This window comes from Glycine max, chromosome 19 (assembly GCF_000004515.6).
Source record: "Glycine max cultivar Williams 82 chromosome 19, Glycine_max_v4.0, whole genome shotgun sequence".
NCBI classification, from domain to species: domain Eukaryota; kingdom Viridiplantae; phylum Streptophyta; class Magnoliopsida; order Fabales; family Fabaceae; genus Glycine; species Glycine max.
The window spans coordinates 2,571,224-2,597,231 of NC_038255.2; the positions used below are offsets into that span (position 1 = coordinate 2,571,224).

Genomic DNA, 26,008 nt, shown 5'->3' on the forward strand with positions numbered 1-26,008 from the left:
ACCTTTTACCTGCCTTATCACTTAATGCAGCAGCAGCCACCATATATAGCAGAACACATATATCTCTTAAGTTTACCAAGAAACAAGATAAATTTCTTGTTTCTGATATGAATAATAGCTACATGTTTAAATAAATACGTATTCTCACTCCAAATTTAATAAACTCTAGGCAAGTAGGCAAGAAAATCTGATAACGAAATTCAATTTTAGTTAAAGAGAAATCAGCCAATCTGATGTTTATTGTCATACTATATCAGGCAATTATGCAAATTTTCACTATACAAATTAGCATATGCCCCTATTCAAGAGGAATTAGCATCATAGGTAAGCATTCTGCTTACAACTATGCAAATTTTCACTAGTACTAAGTAGAATGCTACAAACAACTGATACAATATTATGATAAAAACCAAAGCAGCACGTTTACAAAATATAACCGGTTTAAGTCTTTCTCCTTCCTGATCAATTATTATTATAACAATTCACAACAAACAACCTGATCATCCTAACTCCTAACAGCTAAAAGATAACAGTTCAACAGTGAAAAAGTTTGGAATGAAGTTAATACGTATTGACTGAAATATTTACTATTGCTCCCCAGAACATTGGAACTGTGACACCCTCTACTTCTCACATATATACTAACAAAGGAATAAAAATTCAAATATTAATTAAAAATATTTTTTTAAAACATTTTTAAATACAAGTCTTTCAAAGGGATAAAAGGCTTACATTCATTTTCTTCTACATTATATTCAAATTTGTCTAAATAAATAATAAAGTCATCTCGACTCAAACAATGTCGTCTAAGACTTCATATAATTAATATAAAAGCATATATCCCAATGTCACATCCTATTAGCGTTGCGTTTCGACGTCCTTCAGAACAAGGTTCCTTAAAGCAATTTACCTAATCATCTGCTCTCCCGAACACAAAGTTCAAGATCATCACAGGATCCAAACACAAACAACACACGGGGTGAGTTATCACATTCCTAACTAATAGAGAAGCAAGACAACTAGATATACATATCATATAAACCAAATAAAACTTACTTACACGTAACTCACGTAATTCCGCCACTTTGTCATTCAAAGTTCACTTTTCAACCATCAATCACACTTTTCAATCATCAATCACATTACACAAGAATCACACACTCTGATCAAGACATAATAACACATCAATTTCATAATAAACAATTAGCAAGCACATGAAACAGTTATGCTAAGACTCAAGTCTATATGTAATGTGATACCATGTCAGTGAAAAACCACCCTGGGGCGTTTAGGAGTACATGATAAGACACACCACACAATGGGTATGTTAGGTCACTCTCACTAAGTAAAATCATAGGGAGACCAGTCAGGGTCGTAGTGTTTTGCGAGAACGTTCCAACCATATGAGATTAACATAGACTTAAAGAAGCACTCAAACCGGGTGACCCCCAAGGCCTACACTCTGAAGAGTCCGTCAGGGCCTCTCCCTCCTGATTCAGATCCAACCCCTAAAATCATTTTAGCACACAGACACTACTCGTGAATTATACAATACCCACGACCTCACACTCGTGTTTTAAACACGTACAACATATTACGCTACAATTTAACATTGGTTCCTAAATAGGAAACCTACACTTTCTCTTTAACACTGCGCATTAACGTTTTTCTCAAGATAACACTGGTCGGGTTATTGTACAATTCATAGCTTACGACACAAATAATGTCACATCAAGAGTTAATCAGACACTTATTCACAACCAAAACTCATTCACAATTTCACATCTCATAATGTCACAATCCACCATCACATGTTTTCACGTATCTGACAATTCAACACATGTTTTACTTTACACTTTTACTTAATCTCAATAACAATATTGTGATCTCAAAACAACATGTCATTCCACAATTCATCACATATTTCATTCATAGACGTTGCTCATGAATTATACAATACACACGACCTTACACTCGTGTTTTAAACCATATAACATATTGCGCTACAATTTAACACTAGTTCCTAACTAGGAACTTACATTTTTTCTTTAACACTGCGATAAACATTTTTCTTAATATAAGCACTGGTCAGGTTATTGTATAATTCACAGCTCATAACACAATTAATGTCACAATCAACCATCTTATATTTACGTGTATCTCACAATTTAACACATTCAACTTTACACTTATATTCAATCTCCATAACAATATTATAATATCAAAGTAATATGTTATTCTACAATTCATCATATATTTGATTTATCACTTATATACAATTTCAATCATAATTTCATAATTCTAATATAACTATTTATTACACTAATATTATTCAAAGCACAAACAAATTATACAAGAATATTTCTCAATCTACGGGGAGTAAAAATCTCTCACATAATTTCACATAATCATACAAGAAGAATTTCAATATAATAAAACATCCCTAAAATAAATCCTAATTTGACCATCTAAGGATCCCTACGCATATTCTCACTAATCCCCAATTGTGAATAACTCATCCCTTACCTCTAAGCGGGCTCACGTGTCTTCCGAAAGCGATAGCGGCATCTCTAGCGATTCCCTGAGATTTCTCCAGTTTTTCCTCCGACTGCTCCGACGGAATTCCCAAACGTCTGAGAGACGAAGAAGGGATTGAAACCTCCATTTGTATTGTCTTTGTACGATTCCTTTCTCTCACTCCATGAATATTATCTCGCAAATCCCAACGGTGAAGCTGTGCAGAATTGAATCTCGAACAACTTATCAAAATTTCACACAAATCCAACAGTTAACGAAATCGGGATTGTAATTTTACTGAACTATTTTTGGATTTTTGCGGGAAAAGAAAAGGTTACGATGCGAAAGGAATTTCTCTCAGATCAGACATGATTTCGAAATTCCCAACAGTGATAATGCTCGGAAATGAGTGGTGAACCATGTTCTTAAATTTCATGACGATCCAACAATGAATGATTCCAAGATCATTGTTTTTCTGAGACAAGTTTGATGGGCTGCGGGAAAAAGAAAGGATTTTTGGGGAGGAGGAGAGAAAAAAACGAATTGAGAGGATGAACACTAGTAAAAGCTACCGTCTGACCTAACATATCGCTATTTATACCTAGGGTACTCACAACCTATTATTTACTCTATTTGTTTACTTTTATTATTTTATAAAAACAAACTATATTTTATTCCCTATCGAATGAATAAATAAAATATCCTCTTTATTTTCTCTAAAATCATTTTTAATCTAGTCTACGAAAAATGAGATGTTATAGAAACTTCAAAGCATATGTCAATAAAAAAATATGCTCATACAGCTCTAGATGCTGTGGTGTCAACTGATAATTGTTTTTCCTTTCTCCAGTTTTAAAGGAGGGAAATGAAATGAAGAATTCAAGAACCATCCAAACAACCAAGTTCCTGTCTCTAATGATTATGTAAGCTCTATTACTCAGTTTTCTATGCACTGAAAATAATTTGGAAAAAAAATGTCGTTTTTTAGTACAAGACAAAATGAGTACAGAAAGTATTGTATAAAAAAGATAGGTCTTTATAGTCTACACTCTGCAACAATCACTTTGATAATAAGTCCATTTCAACATAGAATTACCCTTAAAAGTAAGTCACTACCAAGGGAGAAATAAGTGACACAAAATTCTTTATCTACATCACTAGTTTATATAAAAACTCAAGTTTGTCATAGTTGGAATCCTGAATCTCAAAACACTTCTATTTAAAACAGGCTTGACAAAAACAATTCAGTATCTTCATTATCCAACATTAGTAATACACAATTTTCTGTTTCTTCAAGCAACTTCGCAGCTTACTGGGATTATTATTAAGCTGGATATGCTATTTCAAATTATGAAGTCAAAATAATTACTACATACTACATAAATCAAAATTTATAATAGTATTTTCTTACTACTAATTCACAATCTAAGAGCATTCAGTTTCTCTAAGACAAGAAAATTTATTTTTGTCACCACTGAAACAACAAATTGAATTCCTACATATATTCTTCAAGAAAAAAAATAATTAATCATGCACCCCAATTGAGCACTCTAGTTACTAGTCTCTAGTCGACTGAAACAACAAAGTGAATTCCTACATATATACTTCTTTTCTTTTGTTCCATTTATGTAGATCAAAATAATAAGGCAAATTAAAATCAGTTAGTGTGATAGAGCACGCCAGATAATTTACCTATGACACTAATGGTGCCCCTTATCTGCTTTGATTCCATTGAATTTGAATCAAAGCTCACATTATCATACAATGATTGCATTGTTGTAGCAGGAATAAATGAAAATAGCTACATGCCCAACTCAAATGATGTGACCATAAACAATACATTGTTGTTGTTGCACATATTATGTCTATGAAACTTCCATGTCCACAAACCTATGTTTTTTTAGCAATTGTTGGTTTTGTGATTCCAAACTGTTGCGATCATTGCCTAATTTTCTCTTGCCATAAGGATCAGCAAATCGAATATCCTTCATGCTACTTTCCTGTTTGAATACATGGATTCCGCATTCTTTAGGGGTTGAGGTCTCTTCCAAACCCTCATATGTAACCTCCGCATGGTTCCATTCATTTTCTAAAGGTACATACAAATTATCTTCAAATTCCATTATTTGAAGATCAAAAAGATATGTATGATCCATTCCCATCATGAAATAACCACTACCACGGAAATATTTATTGCCATTGATGATCACCTTAGATATTAACATTCCAGAGTCATCATCCATAGGTCCAATAACAAGACAAAGAACTTTGCCGGGGAACTTATTGCGAAACCAGAAAGAAATTGAAGGTCCCCTACTTTGGTGATCAAACCACTCTGGAATCCTTTCTCCTGGCAAATAAAACTGAGTTTTTCCAGTCTCATGCAGTTCCTGTGAGTCATAAAGAATTCATAAGTTTACCAAAATTGAGTACACTATATATTATTAAATTGACTACATTAAAAACATGATAAAACCTGATTCAGGAACATGCTTGTACTTGAGGAAGTCAAGGATTTACAGTTTGTTGCTAAGAAATGTTTTAAGCTAGGTGGAATGCCTCTAATTTCCTGAAGATGCTTGCAGTCATTCACATTAAGCTTCCTTAAAAACTGAAATTCTTTGATGCATTCAGGAAGCATTGTGAAATTATTCTTTGATAGGTTTAAATCTTTCACATGAGCAAACCGCGTGAAACCTATTGAAAAGAAATCATCATACAGGTTGCAATCTGAGGCCCAAAGCAATTCTACCTTTGAAGATACTATTGATGATCCAAATTTTTCTTCACCCTCTTCCTGTTTTAGCCATTGCCACCCTTTCCATTTCCAACCAATAAGTTCAGTAAGTTCTGGCATCATTACAATGCTACTTGGTAACTGAACAACTCCACAGTTAGCCAGTTGTAATTCTTGAAGTCGGGTAAGATTATGAATTGAAGATGGCAATTCTTTTATGGAAGTGTATTCACACTGAAGTTCCCTTATGTTTTCCATCTTTCCTAATATTTCTGGAAAACTCTCAAGACTATGACAACGCGAGAGATTGAGTTTTTCAAGAGAGGTCAACTTGATGGGTGGAAAACTCACAAGCTTGGTGCAACCAAAAGCACTCAATATTTTAAGTTTATATAGAAATCCAATTGAACTGTGAATTGTAGTTAAATTTTGACAGTGTTGAAATGAAAGTTTTTCTAAATTTGGGAGACCAGATACATCAGGTATCTGTGTTAAACATTTGCATTTGTCCAAATTCAAAACTCTCATACTCATAAATTTCTGCAAAAAAAAACAAAGAAAGGAAAATCAGAGAAATAAAAATCAAATGAATGATCTTAATGTGAATAAATTAATTTACAAGATGAGGAAAGTGAAGTCATTAAACTTGCCGTTAAAAAGCCAACCAACTCAAGTGATGTAAAACAACAATGGGGTAACTTGCATATGCCAAGTTTCTTTGAACGAAAATCAGATGGTAAATCATGTGAAGGATATCTCCACCATTCCAATACTCTTAGACTATTTGGAAGATACCTGGGACCTTTGCAAAAATGACCACTTTTAATAATCAGAGTTTTGAGGTTTTTCATCTTCTTGAAGGCCTTTCTGTTCCATTCTACTATATCTTCTTTGTCAAGTAAGGGGAAATTCAGACATATGATTTCAATTTCACTTGTTCCCTGTTAATGCAAAAGGCTCAGGTCAACCATAAAGAATTTAATTGGAACACAATTACACTGTAAATATGATAAGTTTGTCAACTTTTATAATAATTATATAAAATTCATGCTTGAAATGATTGCTTATTGATTTAGAGTATAAACAGTTTTACTTGCCAGTGCATGGAAATTTTACTTGCAAATATATGCAAGATTTTAAAGCATATATTCAGAGTTACTTGCATATTATAAAGGAAAAAAAAACTGAGAGGAGCATATAATTGTCAAAAGAGATAAATCAAGATAAAAGTCCAAAACAAGAGTCTCACTCACTGTGTTATCTTCTAAAACTTGAATTATATCCTCATGGAACCATAATCTACTGCGCTTCCCTGGATCTTTTGGTGACTCCTGTCGTACAATTTCTCTACCCATGTCCTCTATCAAGTCATGCAATGTCACCATTGTACCATGCACACTAAGCTTTAAGAGGGATTTATCAATCAGCACCCCAATATGATATTTCATGCAGTCTCCATAATGAGCATGAAGTATATCTTCAACCTCTTCCAATTCACATCCTTTGAAGCAACAAGCAATGTCAAGAAAAACACTCTTCTCTTCTTCCTCCAAAGCATCAAAACTTACTTTGAGTATCTTTAAGATTTGGTTATTAGGAATTCTTTGGTATTGATTGATAGCAGATTTCCATTCTTGTATACTTTTTCCAAACAAGTTGGAACCTATTACTTTCAAAGCCAATGGAAGGCCAGAAGCATAAGTTACCACACGATTCAACATCTCCTCATAACTTGGATCAACTTTTTGCATTTTAAAAGCTTCCCATGTGAGCAATTGAAGAGCATCATTCCTGTTCAATTCATTCACCTCATATGTTCTTCTAACCTCATGAGATGCCAGCAGTTTTTCGTCGCGCGTCGTGATGATGATTCTACTGCCAGAACCAAACCAATCAGGTCTTCCAACAATAGCCTGCAATTGCTCAGGCTTATCAACATCATCTACAATCAAGAGAACCTTTTTTCGCTGGAGCCTATGTTGTATCATTGAAATTCCTTGTTTCACAGTTGCTATGTTCATTTTATTTTCTTTAACCAATTCAGAAAGAATGATGCTTTGGAGATGTTGTAACCCATGTTTGTCTGAATTTTCTCTCACGTTTTCAAGAAAACACGAACCATCAAAATGGTCAGCAACATAATTATAAACTGCTAGAGCAAGTGTTGTTTTTCCTATCCCACCAATTCCATGGATCCCTATCATGTGGACACCATCATTAGCTCCAACATCCAAAAGTTTCACTACTTCTAATACTTGTGACTCTAGCCCAACCGGATAATCCGCAATATGTAAAAGAGCCCGGTTAGTCTTGCCAGAAACCATTTCAACAATCTTCCCAATAAACTCGTATTCATATCCATCTCTGTTTCAAACAGCAAAGTTTTAATAAAGTTAAATTAAAAAGGAAATAGTCTATGCACTCATAGTGTAAATGATTTTTTTTTACTATCATTCAATCACAAAGCGCATCCAGTATGGGAAGTTTGTTCACTTTTACATTTATTACTTTAAAAGTCATACCAGAAATAATTGATAATTGATTGACGGTATTAAATTTTCTACTAACAACGCATAGAAATTAAACTCACACTAAAGGCCCTATGTCCATGTATTGATACATATGTTATCAAGGATAACACATTTTTTTTTCCTCTTAGAATTTTAATATGCACTGCCAAATCATAAGACAAGTGAAACTTAATAAAAAAAAATTAAGAGTAAAAGACTGATAAGGTGGAGTACCCTTGTTTGAAATGATATCCAGACAAATTAGCTACTTGATGCAAAGCCATCTTCCATTTCTCCAACCTCTCCATGTTTTGGTTCAACCTCTCCTTCTTAGCTTTGAACCTTTCCTCATGCCTAGCCAATGCTTCTCCATAACTACCTTTCTGGTGTCTCACATCAGAAGGATCCAAGTTATAAAAAACCGGCAAAACCAGCAAACCTTTCCTCTTACAATCAATGATGTGAACAAGTTCATCCAAACAAAATGAGGAAGAAGCATAGTTGTGAGAGAGCACAGTGATGGCAATCTGGGACTCCTCAATTGCTTTCATAAGTGTTGGTGTTATTTCCTCTCCTCCCTGAAGCTTCTCATCATCAATGAAAGTGTGGATTCCCTTGTCATTAAGAGCTTTGTAGAGATTGCCAACAAAACCATGGCGTGTGTCTGAGCCTCTGAAGCTAAGGAACACATCATAGGTGAATACATAGGAACATGATATTGCAGCCATGAGAAGAAAACTAGGTAAGATTAAGGATGGTGTGTTGGGGGGTCTCTGGAATCAAAATATGAAGCGAATAAATGTGAAACTATAGTGTAAAGACTAAAAAGTGTTACAAAGACAGACATGTGGTACCAAACATTAATTATTACGCGGATGGACCTTATGGAAAATAATCAAAATATCTCTTTTTCTCTCTCTATACTATGCTTAACTCGTGGTTTGCAAGCAATCATCAAGAATCCAAGATGCCTTCAAATCAACTAAGCTATTTATTTGTGATTTTTGGCTATTTTTTACTTTCTCGTCTTACTAATTCAAAAACATCAATCAGTTTTATATAATATTTGAGGGTTTTTTTCAAATAAACAACACTTTCTCTTTAAATCCCAACTACTTTTCTTTCTAAGGGTATAACAGACTTTTTGAATTTTTATTGACTTTTTGTTACTGAATTTTTTTTAATGATTTAATTACTATCGATCTATTCTACTATATTAAAAGACTTTTTTTATCTACTCCAATCAGTATCTGCTGAGCTCATTTTCTTATATTATATTATATTATATTACACGTAAAGAGAAAAACTTAAGTAGCACATTTTCAAAATATACAATGATATTTTAGCATTTTAGCATTATATTTCAAAATCTTGATAATAGAATAGTATGGCATATTAAGACACAATGATATTTAAAAGTATACAATGATATACTCAATATAATGAAACTATGATGTTTGCTTATGTTTATGTTATTTTTATTTTACTTTAAATGTGGTTGAAAATATTTTGAGATATAATATAAGATTGATAGAATACATAATATGAAAAAAAAAGATAAAACTATAAAATGTAATTAAAATAATTGATCTTTAAATAAAAATATTAAAATTCAAAATTAATTAAAAAAATCCATAAAATAAAAATTATACAAAAATATCATATAAACATATTAATTTTTGTTATTTTACATTTATGTTTTATTCAATTACTGAGTCAGTTAAACAACTATTCTCAGAAAAGAATCACTAGCTAAAAAAATTCTCTACTTTATATACACACACCCTAATTTTGTATCTTATTGTTTCTTTAATGCCTCAAGTGAGTCTAATCTTATTTTTGTTCTCACAAGACTTGGATTCTAGCTAGATCGAGCTTCAACACTTGGATGCTGGCTGTTATGAATAATTGGTGATTCTAAACCCTGTAGGGTGCATGTGTACTTTCTACTAAGCTCATTTTTCTGAGATGATTAAGCGCATGCAATTGCATTTCATGCCAAGTTATATGATCCACACACATTATGGGATCCAATCCAACACAGCATGTAGGACTTGCAGATGGATGGAAGCTTGTGATATGCTTGTCTCTAGTCTTTGGGATGTTTAGACTTTGGAATAACAAACTTGCACAAATGTTATTGAAATCCTGAGGAGAACAACAAATCAATGAAATATAAGAAAAGATTGAATGAAATTTGATCAATTCTTAAAAAAAAAAAACTTCAGCTTGAATCCAATTGAATATAAATTCTAACTTAATTTTGAATTTTTACTATTTAAATTAATTGATTACTCAATTTTTTTATTTTTGTTTTAGGTACAATATATGTTAAATACAATATCTAATTATAACAAATAAATAAATATTAATTAATTATGTATATATATATATATATAATCATAAAGAAATTGAAAATTAATTTAGAATCAAAATATATTAAATTTTCTAAAAATATAAACAGACGTTTTTATATGTTTAAATTCCAAATTACATTATATTTTAAAATTAATATTTTAGATATGATATATTTTGTGTAACTCATTTTTGCATGGCTTTATTTATTAAATATATAACAATCTGGTTATCATCAGGGAGTAAAATATTTGTATGAAAAAATTAGACAAAAATATATTTGTGGAGATCCCTTATTCATTGTCTGTGTTTCCACTTTCAAGGTGGTAGGCACTATTGAAAATTTGAAAGAAATTTGAAAAGTGGTTTTGTTGAAGTTTATTTCTGATGATCAGCCACATGCACGCGTTGCCATCAACTCCCAGCAACCATATAACTTACTCTCCAACATTAGTCGCATGACTCTTTTACTTCTATCATATTCTGCTAAAGTTTTCCAGTACAATATATATATATATATATATCCGTTTCCATAGATAACCTCAAAATACATAAAAGGTAGAAAAAGATGAAAAAAGGGACGACTCAAGAGGAAGCTCCTCTCCAATGGGCTAGTTTTTACTTCATCTTCAACATGTGTAAGAAGAGATACATTCACTTTAAAATACATCCGAAAAATTTTCATTTTTGATAATAGTTTTCTCTTAACCATTTTATTTAATTTGGCTTAGATAGAGTACACAAATCTCAAATGATACGATGAGACTGTTGCTCAACCACCAAATCTTGCTTAGCCAGACTTGAAATTTTTTGCTCTCTGTCTGAATTTTAGTTTAATCTGAAATTCTGACTTAGCATCTGTCTTTAAGACTTTTTTTTTTGCACACTTTAAGCTTTTGTTCCAATTTTCCTATTTAACTTCAACCTCCATTTCTAAAAAAAGGATTAAAATATTAGGATAATTACAATCAGATAACAAGTTAAAATTTCTACTGAGTAAGGCCACTTCAAAACCTGAGGAGGCTACATGGTTAGGGATCATCAGCATCAAGATTGATTTAAATGTAATATTTTCTGGCATAATGCATAAAAAGTTCATCTTAGAAAAACATATATTTAGTGCATCATTCAGCTTACCAGATTGGATATCTTCACTAACTTTTCCTTTTTCTTAGAAAGGCATATATTTAGTGCAAAGATCTTCTTCTCCTGTGCAGCCATTTGCTGAATGTCATCTTCATTGTTTTGCTCTGATCAAACACAATAGAACAGAAACAGAAACAATAAAAATATAAACCACATAACTTAAAAAAGGCATGACAGATCGAGTTATGTTGTTAGGATGCTTAATTTGGATTCATTGGCTTCATAAAGACTTGGGTTTTACTTAGCAGGTTCCCACTGATATCCATATTATGAGTTATGTGATAATAGAGTTATGTAACTAAAACAAGGAAAATATTTACTGAGTGAAAATCTTCAAATAAATTGAAGAATTTCTATTAGCTAACAATCTTCTCCTTTCAGTAAATCATCATGAACTAATAATATTCATACTTGAAAATCAACGGTTCTTATTGTACCCTTGTGGCTGGCAAAATCTTGATGAGTTATGCCTCCCTCGAATCCAAACAAGCAAAGGTTTTGGGCAAATAAGAAATTACTACAAAAATTCAATTCAATTTAAGGTTAAATGTAACTATACCTCTAGCATGTAGATGGTTTCAAAACATGCAAACAAGGTAGAAATGAAAATATACAGAGTACAAAGTAAATAAAATAATAATATGCATTATCATACAAAATGAATAGTGACATTTTTAAAAATAAAATAATGTAATAGAGATATTATTAGTTTATCACCTTTTCATTTGGAACTTGTATCCAATTTTTTTTTCAAATCGCACGGTAGCTTGAACAGGGGGAGGCCTCAAGCTAGGAGAATCCCTATGAATTGTGAAAACTTGCTTCTTGAATATTAAGTCTTAATGTGTTGGGCTAGTACTAGTAAATATTAATAATACACTAATACTTGAACTAAATTATTAGTTTAAACAGGTGTCAGAAACCAATATCAGAATTATAAGTTTACAACACATTTGACAATAAGAATTTCAGTTTTTGAGGGTGATTACCCTGTTTGAGTTTCCAGCTTCCAGTACAATCAATCAAAACAATATATAACAAGTACCAAAATCCTCAATAAAGAGCTAAAACCTATCAAGTTAAAAAAAGAAGACAAAAGAACAAAGTAAATAAAAAATACATTTCAAGAAAAAGAACGTTACTACCACTTACAGGGATTGAATGCATTCTCTTGAAGCCTTGGGACATCCTTTGCTAATGAAAGAAAGATATTTGGTAGAAGAGAAATAGAAAAGAGATGAGGTAAAATAGGTGAAAAATACTAGTATAGGTCCCACAAATTTTAAACTTATTTTCACTCTAATTTTTTTAAAATGAAATTGATTTTATAAAATAAATTTTAATTAAAATTTATTTGAAAGTAATGTGATTTATGTTTAAATTTTTTTATTATAAAATCAAATGAAAGTGAAATTGAGTTCAAAATTTTGAATTCAGCCAGAAGTTATTAAAAATCACTTTAATTATTAATAAATTCTAAATCTAAAATTAATTTTAAATTATTCTCCAACGAGAAAAAAATATAAAAATAAATTCAAAATTAATTATGAATTAGAATCAATTTTATGTGAAACCTAAACACACACTTTTCTACCAAACAACCAAATTATTTTTATCTTTCCCCTCATCTCAATTTCTTCTCTACCAAACATAAGAAAAAAAATGTACAAAAATAGGTAACAAAGAAAGATCGAATTCAGTGAGTTTCAGCAATTTAAAAATTATTTTCACCTTAATTTTTCTTGTCCAAACATCCAAAATTATTTCCATCCATTCATTATAAAGTACCAAACAAAGGCTTAAATAAATATGTAAAAAATTAAGCAACTTGAGTCGTGGTGATCATGCATGCTTGACTAATTTATTCAGGAAATGAGGGCAAGTCAATTTGGCAGCAATTTGAATAGCGTAGCGAATTCATTTCCCGCCAACGCTCCTTTTCTCTTCTCTTTGATTTGATTTTCTAAAATTCCAATCTCCACTCAGTACTCACTCCCCACTTTCACCTCCGAGTCAACTCGTCCGCGCCAATGGACTCGCACGCCGAGTCCGCACCCGACTCAGCCACTCGCCACCGCTCCTCCGCGCGCCCCAGGCTCTTCATAAAGGAGATGGTCATGCGCAACTTCAAATCCTACGCCGGCGAACAGCGCGTCGGTCCCTTCCACAAGGTGAGTTAGGGTTTCTCTCTCTCTCTCTCTCTCTCTTCTCAATCTTCAGTTTCCCTCTCCAATTGCAGTTCGAACTTCGATTTGTTTCAATTTCACTTGCTAGCTTTTTAATTGCTCCGGTTTCACTTTAGGACTTCGATTTCACTTGCGGACTTTTGAATTGCTTCGGTTTAACTTGCGAACTTTTGGATTTCTTCGATTTTGCTTGTGAACTTTTGAACTGCGTCGATTTATTTTACCTTGCGAACTTCGAATCGTTTCGGTTTCAGAGTTTCTCCGCCGTGGTGGGACCTAACGGGAGCGGGAAGAGCAACGTCATCGACGCGATGCTGTTTGTGTTTGGGAAGAGAGCAAAGCAGGTGCGATTGTAGAATGTTGTAGAAACTAATGAGTGTTTTGGAATTGGAGTGTTCTTTTTTTAATTTAGAAATTGGTGTGGTTATTGCAGATGCGGCTGAACAAAGTTTCGGAGCTAATACACAATTCCACCAATCACCAGAATTTGGATAGTGCGGGGGTTTCAGTTCATTTTCAAGAGATTGTGGATTCGGTAGCTTTTCGTATTATTATTAACCTTATTTTATGTTACATTTTTGGATTGTTGTTGTTGCTGCTGCTGCTTAGAAGATGAGATAAAACGAGACAAAACATAGAGCTGGTCAATTTTATGTTTGATGCTTTCTGTTTTTTATTGAAGACTGACAAGTTGAGGATGTGTTTGAGCTTTTATTTATTTATCTATTTATTTTTTATGTTGTTGATATGTTTATTATTATTATTAAAAAAATGATACCCTTTTTAGCTTTGTTTTTTGTTTTCAAGAATTTACAAAGTGAAAAAATGCTGCCTTGAAAACATATCAGCTGAAAATGAAAATAAACCACAAACTTTAGGCACCAGAAATGATACAAAAAAGAATTTCTAAAACAAAAAATGACAGGAAAGAGTACCTTCCTCTTGCTAGGTTTTGGTTGATTTTTACTTTTTTTACTTTCCTTAGTTGTTTCTTTTTTTTCTGTCATGAGCTTGTTTTTAAGTTGATCTTTATGCCTCAGTGACTAAAGAGCTTCCAGACTTGTGGTTTTATGAAATGACCTTTTTATTATTAATATTTCCTAATTTTCATCTTTGCTTAAGGGAAAAGAAAACAACAACTAAAAGTATCAATGGTTGCAGGATGATGGAACATATGAGGCTGTTCCAGGAAGTGATTTTGTGATTACCAGGGTGGCTTTCCGGGATAACTCCTCTAAGTATTACATTAATAACCACACGAGTAACTTTACAGAAGTTACGAAGAAATTGAAAGGGAAAGGTGTTGACCTTGACAATAACAGGTTTCTTATTCTTCAGGTTCGGTATTTGTTATTTGGTTCTTTTTAGTTTTTTCAGGAACTGTTTATATCTACCTCTTTTGATGTTTGATCTGTTTCTTATTAGGGTGAAGTTGAGCAGATTTCACTTATGAAACCAAAAGCTCAAGGGCCTCATGATGAAGGTTTTCTAGAATATCTGGAGGATATCATTGGAACCAACAAATATGTGGAAAAGATTGATGAATCACACAAACTGTTAGCACTCTTTCCATTTCGATTCTGAGATAAAGAGAACATGCAACCATCTCAATCTGTGAAACCATTTATACTTGTTGCAGTAGTGGTCCAATTTTTTTTATTTGATTATGATTAAGTATTTAGTTTATTTTAATGAATTTAGTGTGTTTTCAAAATGGCTTATAATCAAAACCATATTAAGAAGGCTTTTGAAAAAAGACAGCAATTCTTCACAGCTTTGATTAATTTATATTTGTTTAAAATTTTCTTAGCAATTTACACTAAAAGCAAATCCAAACATGCTCAATTAATGTTTCATTTATTGTAACCGTTCTTTATAGATACTGCTGCTGCCTGGATGATAATTGACATTCTTTTGAGTTCATTGTTGAAGTAACTACTTTGATTTTAATTTTAGAATTTCTAATTTCTGAAACAATGTTGTTGATGTTTTAGGTTAGAATCCCTGAATGAGAAAAGATCTGGGGTGGTACAAATGGTTAAGCTATCTGAGAAAGAAAGAGACAGCTTGGAGGCATGTAAATTTATGGTTGTTTGTAGCATTTGATGTTTATCCAACACCTGACGGTTCTTTTGCTGCAGGATGTGAAAAATGAAGCAGAAGCATACATGCTGAAGGAGTTGTCTCTGTTGAAATGGCAAGAGAAAGCTACAAAGTTTGCCCTTGATGATACAGGTGGAAAAATGGATGAGTTACAAGGGAATGTTGTTACTCTAGAAGAAAATCTCAAGGCAGAGAGGTAAATTTGGATTTTAATGGGTAATTTTTTTCTTTATTTGTTGAATTTGTATTCTTGCCTCACAAAGAACATGGCGGTATCTTATTCCAGGGATAAAATCCAAGATAGTAAACAAACTCTCAAAGAGCTTGAAACTACGCACAACAACTATATGAAAAGACAAGAGGTTTGGATGACATGGGTTTTCAAATAGAATCAGTTTGCATGATTATATTGCTGGTCATATTATTCTTAATGATAAGCTTTTGAGGCAGTATTCTACTCATTATTTTTTTCTTTCATTTTATAAAATAGGAGTTAGATAATGATATGAGGAAGTGCAAGGAAGAGTTCAAAGAGTTTGAGAGGCAGGATGTTAAGTATCGGGAGGATTTTAAGCATGTGAATCAGAAGATAAAAAAGCTAGAGGATAAAGTAGAAAAGGTAGAGGGAAGTCATAGTTTTTTGCAACTGAAAGTATGTGTTCATGAGACATCTTATCCTTTTGTTTCTACTTTCTATTTCAGGATTCATCAAAAATTGAAGCCTTTATAAAAGAGGGTGAGGAATCAACTGATCTGATACCAAAACTTGAGGACAATATACCAAAATTGCAAAAGTTGTTGCTTGATGAGGAGAAGGCCTTAGAAGAAATCACAGAGAGTTCCAAAGGTGAAGTCTTTTCTTTTTTATATCCAACAATATATTAGAAGGTGCTTTTAATTAAATTAGCTTTGCTGAAGTGGTGATGCATCTCCAATAGTTATACCTTAGTCAAAGCCTCTTTAAAACTTTTTTGATACTTAAGCTGTTAAGCATGCTTCCTTGCAGTTGCAACTTTTCATTTTCCATTCTATTTTACCATTGAAGTGCCTAGTCTAGTTAGGTTCCTTATTCTAATAGCAGATAGTCATGACTTTTTGCTGCTTAAGATTTAAGAAACACTGAAACACCGTTACTGTATTAGATACTGTTGTATATATTGGCATGATTTATTTAAAATATATTCTGCTATTTTTGTTTGAGTCAACCGTATATAATTATCTCAAGTTCTAAATTGTTTTTCTGTTGTTATTGTCTGGGATACATCAAGCTGATTTTCAGTGTTTTTGTTGGTAGAAGCTGGTCTTTATTTGTTTAATGTTATCTACCATGTAGACAAATGGAGCTAATATCCTATGTGCTATAGAGGGTTTTTAGCTACTTGTATTTTTTATTTTTTTTTTTGCCTTTGTTAACCCTGTCATTGACTGTTAAGCAGTTGAAACTGAGAAATACCGCTCTGAGCTTTCTAAAGTTCGTACTGAGCTTGAACCTTGGGAAAAGGATTTGATTGAGCACAATGGAAAACTTGAAGTTGCATGTACAGAGGCTAAGCTTCTAAATGAAAAGGTGAGAATGACTTCTCTTACTTTCAAGTGCTATCCCCTCTGCTGTTAACCTGTATAATTTAAATTTCACCTGTGTTGTGAGATTTTTCAAATTTTATGTCCTTGTTATGCATTTAACAAATATAAAAAAAATATAAACATAAATACCAAAAAAAAAAAACATAGCTGCCTGAAGCTAGCTTAGTCATAAGATGATATCTTAGTTTCTTCCAGATATAACAGTTTACCCTGATAAGCAACAACAAAGCCAAAAAAGGGTTAAACTCATAAAATGGAATACATGTAAAACTAGTAACACAAATCAAAGTTTCTTTCCCCTTCACTTTAATTCAAAGGGCTTCTTTCTGACATGCATGCTCAAGATTCTTGGGGGATGCACTTATTTATCTATAATGAATTACTCTATGCATGTAGAGCAGAATCTCTTTATATTTTCCTGTAGGTGGATGTTTAATAGAAGACTATTCTTGATTTAATTTGCAGCATGAAGGTGCTTCTCAAGCCTTTAAAGATGCTCAAAAGAAGATGAAAAGCATATCAGAAACAATTAAATCGAAAACTGCCAGCATTTCTCAAATCAAGAGTAATATAGAAAAGTGCAAGCATGAAGCTTCAGAAGCTCACCAAATTGAAGAAGTAAGCAATTTTCCTTCTTATTCTTAATTCTATTTCTTTAGCATTTTTTTCTGAGGCTTGTGGTGATATGATTGCTCTTTTTAAAGGAATGTATCAAAGAACAAGATGAATTGATTCCTCTTGAACAAAGTGCTAGACAGAAAGTTGCAGAACTGAAGTCTGTTCTAGATTCTGAGAAGAGTCAGGGATCAGTTCTAAAAGCAATCCTGAAAGCTAAGGAAACAAAACAAATAGAAGGAATATATGGTCGCATGGGTGATTTAGGTGCTATTGATGGTGAGGTTTTCCAATTGCAATTTTTATGGCTTCATGAAGTTCTTTTCCTTCCAAGTTACACCACTTGAATGCTGCAAAAAATGTTGGAAAATGTTGTTTTGGATTGTCATGATTGTATCTAATATATTAAAATTAAAATTTACGTTCACACTTAACATTACAAAAATCATATTCGAAAACAAATATATCCTATTCTATATAATAGAATAGGTTTTGTAGGCTTGGATCAAGGCTCAATCCATATTATTGTGGAACTTTTGAACTACTGGCTATTTGGTTCTTGTTTGGACTTTGGAGTCTCACTTGAAAACTTAAATACCTACCTCAAAAATCATATTAAATAAGCATATTCTAATATCCAGACATATTAATAGAATAATTGATAATATATCTGTAATCAATATTCGGCAATCCAAATGCAAATCCTAGAATCAATATCAAACCCATTATGTATTGTTTTCAGCAGGATTCTTTCTAGTCTTGGGAATAAGATTATATTTCTTGATGGTCTTGATCATAGCCATCAAGCAAGAACTATAATTAACAGCAAACATGATACTTAGTGTGCATTAGACATTTATACTTCATGGAAAAAGGGGTCTGTGATTTCTTGATTTTATTATTAATAGTTAACACAGTTCCAATTTTCTTAGTACAATACAGTAGTCATTTATACTTCATGGAAAAATGGATCTGTGATTTCTTGAGTTTATTATTAATAGTTAACACAATCCATATTTTCTTAGTACAATTGTTTTGCTCTTTTAGAATGATATTACATTAGACTAATACTAGGCTAAATTACAATTTTGGTCCTCCTTTTTATTCTTGATCCGTGATTTTGGTCCCCTTATTTATTTTTGTAGTAATTTTCGTCCCACATTTTAGAAAATTCACAATTTTAGTCCAATTTTCAATTCTTCAAATGTTTTATTTCTTTTATTTTGGTCCAATTGAACCCTAGATCTCACATATTTATTTAAGGTACTGTCAAGAAATAATTTAATTAATTAAAATGTAAAAGTAAAAGAAATAAACATATGCACAATTGAGGATTAGACAAAAATTGCGAAGTTTCTAAAATGTGGGTACTAAAATTGCATGAAATAATAGGGGGACAAAAATTGTGGATAAGGAATTAAAGGGGGTCCAAAGTTGCAATTTAGCCTAAATACTAGTAATTTTATCTTTATCAATCCAGGAACCTGGGTAATAATGATCTTCATGCCACTCTGCTTTGTATGTAATCAATGCACTTCATTAAATTAACTTCTTACAAATCTTTGCAGCAAAATATGATGTTGCAATATCAACAGCATGCCATGGACTGGATTATATTGTGGTGGAAACAACAAATGCAGCTCAAGCATGTGTTGAGTTACTTCGTAGAGAGAATCTTGGTGTTGCTACTTTCATGATATTGGTAATTTTCTTTTATATTAATCAACTTGTTTGTGTCTCTAAATGGCTGTTTAATATTTTGAATGGCATGAATAAAAAATTGTTCACTTTTACTTCTGGACCCTATTAGGAAGTCCCACATCGCGTGTCTCAGTTCTCTGAGTGTAACTTATATATTTGTTGGGCAACTTTACTTAATGCCAATTGGTTTTAAGATGGAATCTAACATGGTAGCTGAACCTATAGCCCATCTTGGTAAATCGCCTATTCTAAGTAGAGAGAAAGAGATAGAGTGATATAGGTGTTTGGATCGAAGAACAGAAGGAATGTTCTTCTGGTTTATTGATTTGCAGAACTACAAATGGAACACAGAGAAGCCCTCTTCTCTCACACAAGGAGGGGGGTGTTAGGAAGTCCCACATCGTCTGCATCAATTCTCTTTGTCTGTATCTTATATATCTGTTGGGCAACTTCACTTAATGTCAATTGGTTTTAAGATGGAATCTAACAGACCCATGGATTTGTATAATTGTGACCAAGTTTATGCTCTACCATATATCTGCTAATTTAAGGGCATGTGGGTATAAAATAATACCCTTGATTGAATAATATTTGTCAATGATTAATGATCTATTTGGTTCTGTAATGTTTTTGGTGTGCTGATAATACTTAAAAAACAGATGTTTGTTTGATAAATATAATTAGGATATCATTTATTTTTTCAGGAGAAGCAAGTTGATCTTCTTCCAAAGTTGAAAAAGAATGTAAACACTCCAGAGGGGGTTCCACGTCTTTTTGATTTAGTGAAAGTTCAAGATGAAAGAATGAAGCTTGCTTTCTTTGCGGCACTTAGAAACACTGTGGTTGCTAAAGATCTTGACCAGGTCAGTTGCACTTTCGTAGCAGGATGCTCCATTCTGATAATAAATATCAAGGATTCATCATAATGGTATTTTTCAGAAATGAAAATCATTATGCCAATGGTTTAGAACTGTTTGATAAGAAAATTTTGTTGATATAGTTTTGTTTTGAACTTTTGATGCGTATAACATAATGGCTATCATGTGGACTGTTTAAGAAAGGCACAATAATCAGATTATGAAGCTTAACTTATTTACCATTTGCTTGCAATAATATAAAGTCTAGGTTTGTTGCATTTGCAATTGTTCATATCAGTGAAGTTAAACAGTTAAATAGTAACATTTTCTTACTCCTGTAAAATTTAGGCAACACGTATAGCATATGGTGGAAACACTGAGTTTCGTCGAGTTGTTACCCTTGATGGTGCACTCTTTGAAAATTCTGGAACAATGAGTGGTGGGGGTAGTAAGCCCCGTGGTGGGAAGATGGGGACATCTATTCGAGCTACAAGCATGTCTGCAGAAAGTGTTGCAAATGCTGAGAAAGAGTTGTCTAGGTTGACCAATAAACTGAATGACTTCCGCCAAAGAATTATGGCTGCTGTGCAGCATTATCAGGCCTCAGAAAAAGCTGTTGCTGCTTTAGAAATGGAGTTAGCTAAAAGTCAGAAGGAGGTAATGCATTGGTTCTGACTCTGAGAAAGGTGAACTGTAATTTTCTTGGAGTTGTTGATGCAGGGCATTGAGACTTTCTTTTCCCCTTCCTCTACAGGTTGACAGTTTAAAATCACAATATAATTATATTGAGAAACAACTTGATTCCCTTGAGGCAGCATCAATGCCACAGGAGGATGAGCTTGACAGAATGAAAGAGCTGAAGAAGATTGTTTCTGCAGAAGAAAGGGAGATTAATAGACTTACTAATGGATCAAAACAACTGAAGGAAAAGGTTGGCTTGGAACTTCATTATCTTTTAATTCCTTTATAAATTGAGGGTTGGCTGACAGGTCTTATATTTATTATTTATTTCTCAAGGTGGATGAATGTTGAAAATAAAGGTTATATTTATATTTAACTTTGATTGTTTGATTAATGTTTGCCATTCTCAGGCTTTGGAGCTCCAGAGAAATTTAGAAAATGTTGGGGGTGAAAAATTAAAATCTCAGAAGTCAAAGGTCCAGAAAATTCAATCTGTAAGCATCTTGTATATTAAGAACCTTCTATTATATTTGATATTGGGAATTGTGAATGTACTAATAGTTCCCCTTTTACTAGGACATTGATAAGCATAGTTCAGGAATAAACCGTTGTAAGGTCCAAATAGAGACAGGACAAAAAATGGTGAAAAAACTGACTAAAGGAATTGAGGATTCAAAGAAGGAGAAAGACCGGCTTACAGAGCAAAAGGAGAAGCTAACACAAGCCTTCAAAGAAATTGAGCAGAAAGCATTTGTAGTTCAAGAGAACTATAAAAAAACCCAAGAGGTTCTTTTTATTACCTTGTTTTGGATTATGTAAACTTTGTGCCTATGTAATGAAATACATTGAAAATGTATAGTGCAATCCACCTATGTAAAGTTATGTATACAGCTTGATTGTTGTATGGTTATGTCTAATTTATTTTAACCATACAGTTGATTGACAAACATACGATTGTCTTGGAGAAAGCAAAATCAGATTACAACAAGATGAAAAAAGTGATGGATGAATTGCGTGCATCTGAGGTACTGGTTTGTTATTTTTCACGTTCCATAAAACTTGGACTTTTCTCACTGTAATCATTAATTTGCAGGTTGATGTTGACTTTAAATTAAAGGACATGAAGAAAGCTTACAAAGAATTGGAAATGAAGAGGAAAGGTTACAAGAAAAGACTAGATGATTTGCAAACTGCCCTTCGCAAGCATCTCGAACAGTATGCCATTAGATTACTGTTTTTGAATAGTGTTTAATCACTCTGAAGTTCTTATAAGACTGTAAATGGTATGCAGAATTCAGGCAGATTTAGTGGATCAAGAAAAGCTACAGGCTACGTTGGATGATGAACATCTTAATGCTGCTTGTGACCTGAAAAAAGCCTGTGAAATGGTTGCTCTGCTTGAAGCACAACTAAAGGAGATGAATCCAAATCTTGATTCAATTTCAGAGTATGAGTTTTTATAACTTGTTACCCCAGTTGTCTCTATTTTTTCTGATGTTGCAGTAATAAATATTCACAATTTCTTATGATTATCAGATATCGAAAGAAGGTATCTTCATACAATGAGCGAGTTGAAGAACTTAATGCAGTCACACAGGAGCGGGATGACATAAAGAAGCAGTATGATGAATGGAGAAAGAAGAGGTGTGCATGATATTTTTTTTTATATCATTAAATTTATTTTATGTCTTGCTTTTTGACAAAAATGTTACCTGAATGTGTCATGGCAGATTGGACGAGTTTATGGAAGGATTTAATGCCATATCTTTAAAGTTAAAAGAAATGTATCAGGTTTGGGAATCTGATCTCTCTCTGAGTGCTGCCTTGCATTGGCAGTCATGGAATTGTGCTTCACTCTCTAGTATTATGTACTGACATTTAACTTGTTAAGGATTGTCACCTTTCTTAAGACCTTCAGACCAGCATGTTGGCAACTTGGTGTGACTACGGATGTCAAGTTGTCAATAAAATTTTTGCATTGCTGGTTGTAAAATGGCACTGAACCAAAATATTTTTCATTTTTAAGTGGCTAATCTTGTTGTACACAGTCTGTCGACAGATATGTAAATCTTTTAGGACAAATTACTATATTCCTCTGAATTTATTTGCTTAAGAGTGTGAGTTTAAATATTAATCACAAAATTGGTAGTATGTGGTAGCAATGTACATTTGCTAGAGTCTAGTGGTAACAGAATGATTTCACCATATAATTAGTAGAAATATTTGAAAAAGGTCCCTATTCTTAACATTGATTCAACCCTGCCATGAACCATATGTTATTTCTGTTGCCTTCTGAAGACATGCCAGCACTCCTAAGTTGTCACTTCTAAATTAGGCATCTTTTACTGTCTCTGTTGTCTAAAACCATTGGAGAATGTCTCACAACAATGTTAGATTGAGCTCAGGAACTTCTCTCATAGTGGTTACCATTCCTTTTCTGTTGTGCCTCTTTACAATGGTGTCTTCCATTTCCTGTTTTCTTTTCACTGCAATACTTAATTTTCCTTAGGTGCATCCCTATCTCCACCAGTTTTTGTTTTCTTAAATTGTGATACTGTTTTGTAAATTGTAACCAGAAGTCAAAGGGTTTGTAAACCATTTCCTTCTGGTTTGTAAAGCTTGTTAAAAGTTGTGGTTTGGTTTATCTTTGATGTTTCTTTTGTTGAGTGTAGTTAAAAGCTGTCAAAGGGTGACAGTGTTATTGAGAAATGAGAACTTTAAATCGTTTAGCAACAACAATCAAACTTTTGGTTAACATAGACTTGTGTGCTCACCGTATTTTAGCAGTTGTGCTCCATAGGCTTTTGATCATTAATATGTTAAACCACTTTTATTGTTTGCAGATGATCACTCTTGGAGGTGATGCAGAACTTGAGCTTGTGGATTCTTTGGATCCTTTCTCTGAAGGTGTTGTGTTCAGTGTCAGACCACCAAAGAAAAGCTGGAAAAATATTGCAAATTTATCGGGTGGTGAAAAGGTTCTCAGTTTTTTGTTAGATTTCCTTGCCGTTGGCCTCAATTCTTGTATTGCAAATCATTGTGTATAAGCAAGAATTATATTTTCTGGGTGGAACTTGCATGAGCATGTTGCTGCTTGTTGTTAATCATTTTCTTAAACAAGCAAAAATGTCAAAAAGCCTTCATGGAGACCATCATCTTTATCCTCTTTCAAATTCAGTGATATAATTTTGTTATTTATTTTGCAGACTCTTAGCTCGCTGGCTCTTGTATTTGCTCTTCATCATTACAAACCTACCCCACTCTATGTAATGGATGAAATTGATGCTGCCCTGGGTACATACTATTAACTTTATTCCTAAACTCTTTTATTGTAAATGCTATATAGGCTTGCAATACATTAAACTCGTGATATATGGTTTGGCAGACTTCAAGAATGTATCTATCGTCGGGCATTATGTGAAAGACAGGACCAAGGATGCTCAATTCATAATCATTAGGTAGTTTTGGTACCCAATAATTTAAGTTTTTCCCGGATTATTATTAGTAGAGAAATGTGAGTAACACATTCATTTAACACATTTTTTACTATTTGTTGAAATTTATTGGAACTAACATAATTTTGGGTCTCACTTATTTAGTGAGTCTTACTCATAATTTTGTCGTTTCCAATAAATTTTAACTGATAAATTTTAACTGATAAATTCTAACTGATAACAAAGAGTGTTAAAATATGTTGCTAACACTTTTCATCTGCATAATTAATCTAATACTTGCCATGGTATGTTTCTTCCCCCTGCAGTCTTAGGAACAATATGTTTGAATTGGCTGATCGACTTGTTGGGATATATAAAACGGATAATTGCACAAAGAGCATTACTATCAATCCGGGGAGTTTCGTGATATGCGAAAAGGCTGCTTGATGGAGTTGTCAACGTTTTGTTGATGTTAATTTGCATATTATCCCCATGTACTAGTTTGATTTTGCATGTAATCCTAATTGTTATTGAGTGACTTATATGTTGTTATATATAAAGTTATTGGGTTTGGCATTTTAGTGTAGTGTGCACATATGAGAAAAATGAAAAACATGTGTAATTAGTTTTATCTATTCTATGGACTTATCTTTTGTTTTATGTTATGTTTTGATAGGAATATTCTTAAAAATGTTTTAGCTTGGATTCATTGTTTTGATTTAGAAAATAAATTCTATATTTGAAACCAATTGTAAAAAAAAAAAGATTTGAATAAATTTAAAATTCATTAAAAAATGAAAATGGTTTTATTATATCATATTAAGTTGGTTATTAAGGGTAAAGTGGCGAAAGTAAATTAATAAATTTAAGACTAAATTGTAATTTTGGTTTTTTTTTTAAAAAAAAATTGTGATTTTAGTTCCTTTAAAATTTATTATATCATTTGGTTTTTTAGTTTTGAAACTTTGTAATTTAGATCATTTTATTTTTATTCCTTGATTGTTATATTATGGATGTTGACAGTAGATTTAGATGACTTGACATGTTTAAGAAGAGTTTATTAAAATACAAATGTGATTAATGTTTATTTTTAATTCAATTAAGTAAAAATAATAAAAAAAAAAAATAAAGAAATTGTCTAGACTCCATATCCCTTCTTCCTCGATCTTTCTTCTCCCTTTCTGTTTTGGTCTTGTTGAATTGAAGAGATTCCACAGCTTGAGAACTCCTCCTCTGTCCCTCACTTTTATTCTCTTTATTTTCTTTTTTTCACTGTTTCTGCTGATGAAGCTTCCAAAACCTTAATCTTCTGCATTAATTAACCTGCCACCTACTCGAGCCACATCCACCCTTGATGTCGCGCTCTCCTCGTCGGCATCGCAAATGATACTAGAATTCCTTTAACTTTTTTGTTTTTAAATTAATTTTGACATAATTAATTAAAATTAAAAAATTATCATGTTTTTATTTTAATAAACTCATATCTGGAGAATCTGGTTGGCTATCTTTAATGAATTTTTTTCCTTTTAATTAAGTTTTTTTCATCTACAAAAGTCAAATCTAAAATTTTATTTTAAAAAAT

At 32.5% G+C, this 26,008-nt stretch overlaps 2 protein-coding genes across 2 annotated transcripts; one reads left to right on the forward strand and one right to left on the reverse strand.

The window, feature by feature from the left end:
• Positions 1–4,085: 4,085 nt before the first annotated feature.
• On the reverse strand, positions 4,086–8,567 carry LOC100780257 (TMV resistance protein N). Its single transcript, XM_006603803.3, has 5 exons — positions 7,999–8,567; positions 6,508–7,618; positions 5,905–6,195; positions 4,994–5,794; positions 4,086–4,907 (listed from the first exon to the last, which is right to left on the reverse strand). The coding sequence occupies exons 1-5, from the start codon at positions 8,490–8,492 to the stop codon at positions 4,383–4,385; spliced, it is 3,222 nt and encodes a 1,073-aa protein (XP_006603866.1). The 5' UTR covers positions 8,493–8,567; the 3' UTR covers positions 4,086–4,382.
• A 4,552-nt stretch (positions 8,568–13,119) lies between these two features.
• Positions 13,120–25,086, forward strand: LOC100781330 (structural maintenance of chromosomes protein 4). The gene is made up of 28 exons (XM_003554843.5): positions 13,120–13,436; positions 13,706–13,795; positions 13,885–13,986; positions 14,613–14,789; positions 14,877–15,007; positions 15,446–15,524; positions 15,593–15,750; positions 15,841–15,916; positions 16,045–16,173; positions 16,257–16,401; positions 16,991–17,121; positions 17,604–17,756; positions 17,843–18,032; positions 19,322–19,455; positions 20,159–20,317; positions 20,660–20,968; positions 21,066–21,242; positions 21,403–21,486; positions 21,569–21,778; positions 21,928–22,017; positions 22,086–22,207; positions 22,284–22,439; positions 22,529–22,636; positions 22,723–22,783; positions 23,836–23,970; positions 24,199–24,286; positions 24,378–24,450; positions 24,753–25,086. The coding sequence occupies exons 1-28, from the start codon at positions 13,296–13,298 to the stop codon at positions 24,871–24,873; spliced, it is 3,729 nt and encodes a 1,242-aa protein (XP_003554891.1). The 5' UTR covers positions 13,120–13,295; the 3' UTR covers positions 24,874–25,086.
• Positions 25,087–26,008: the final 922 nt, after the last annotated feature.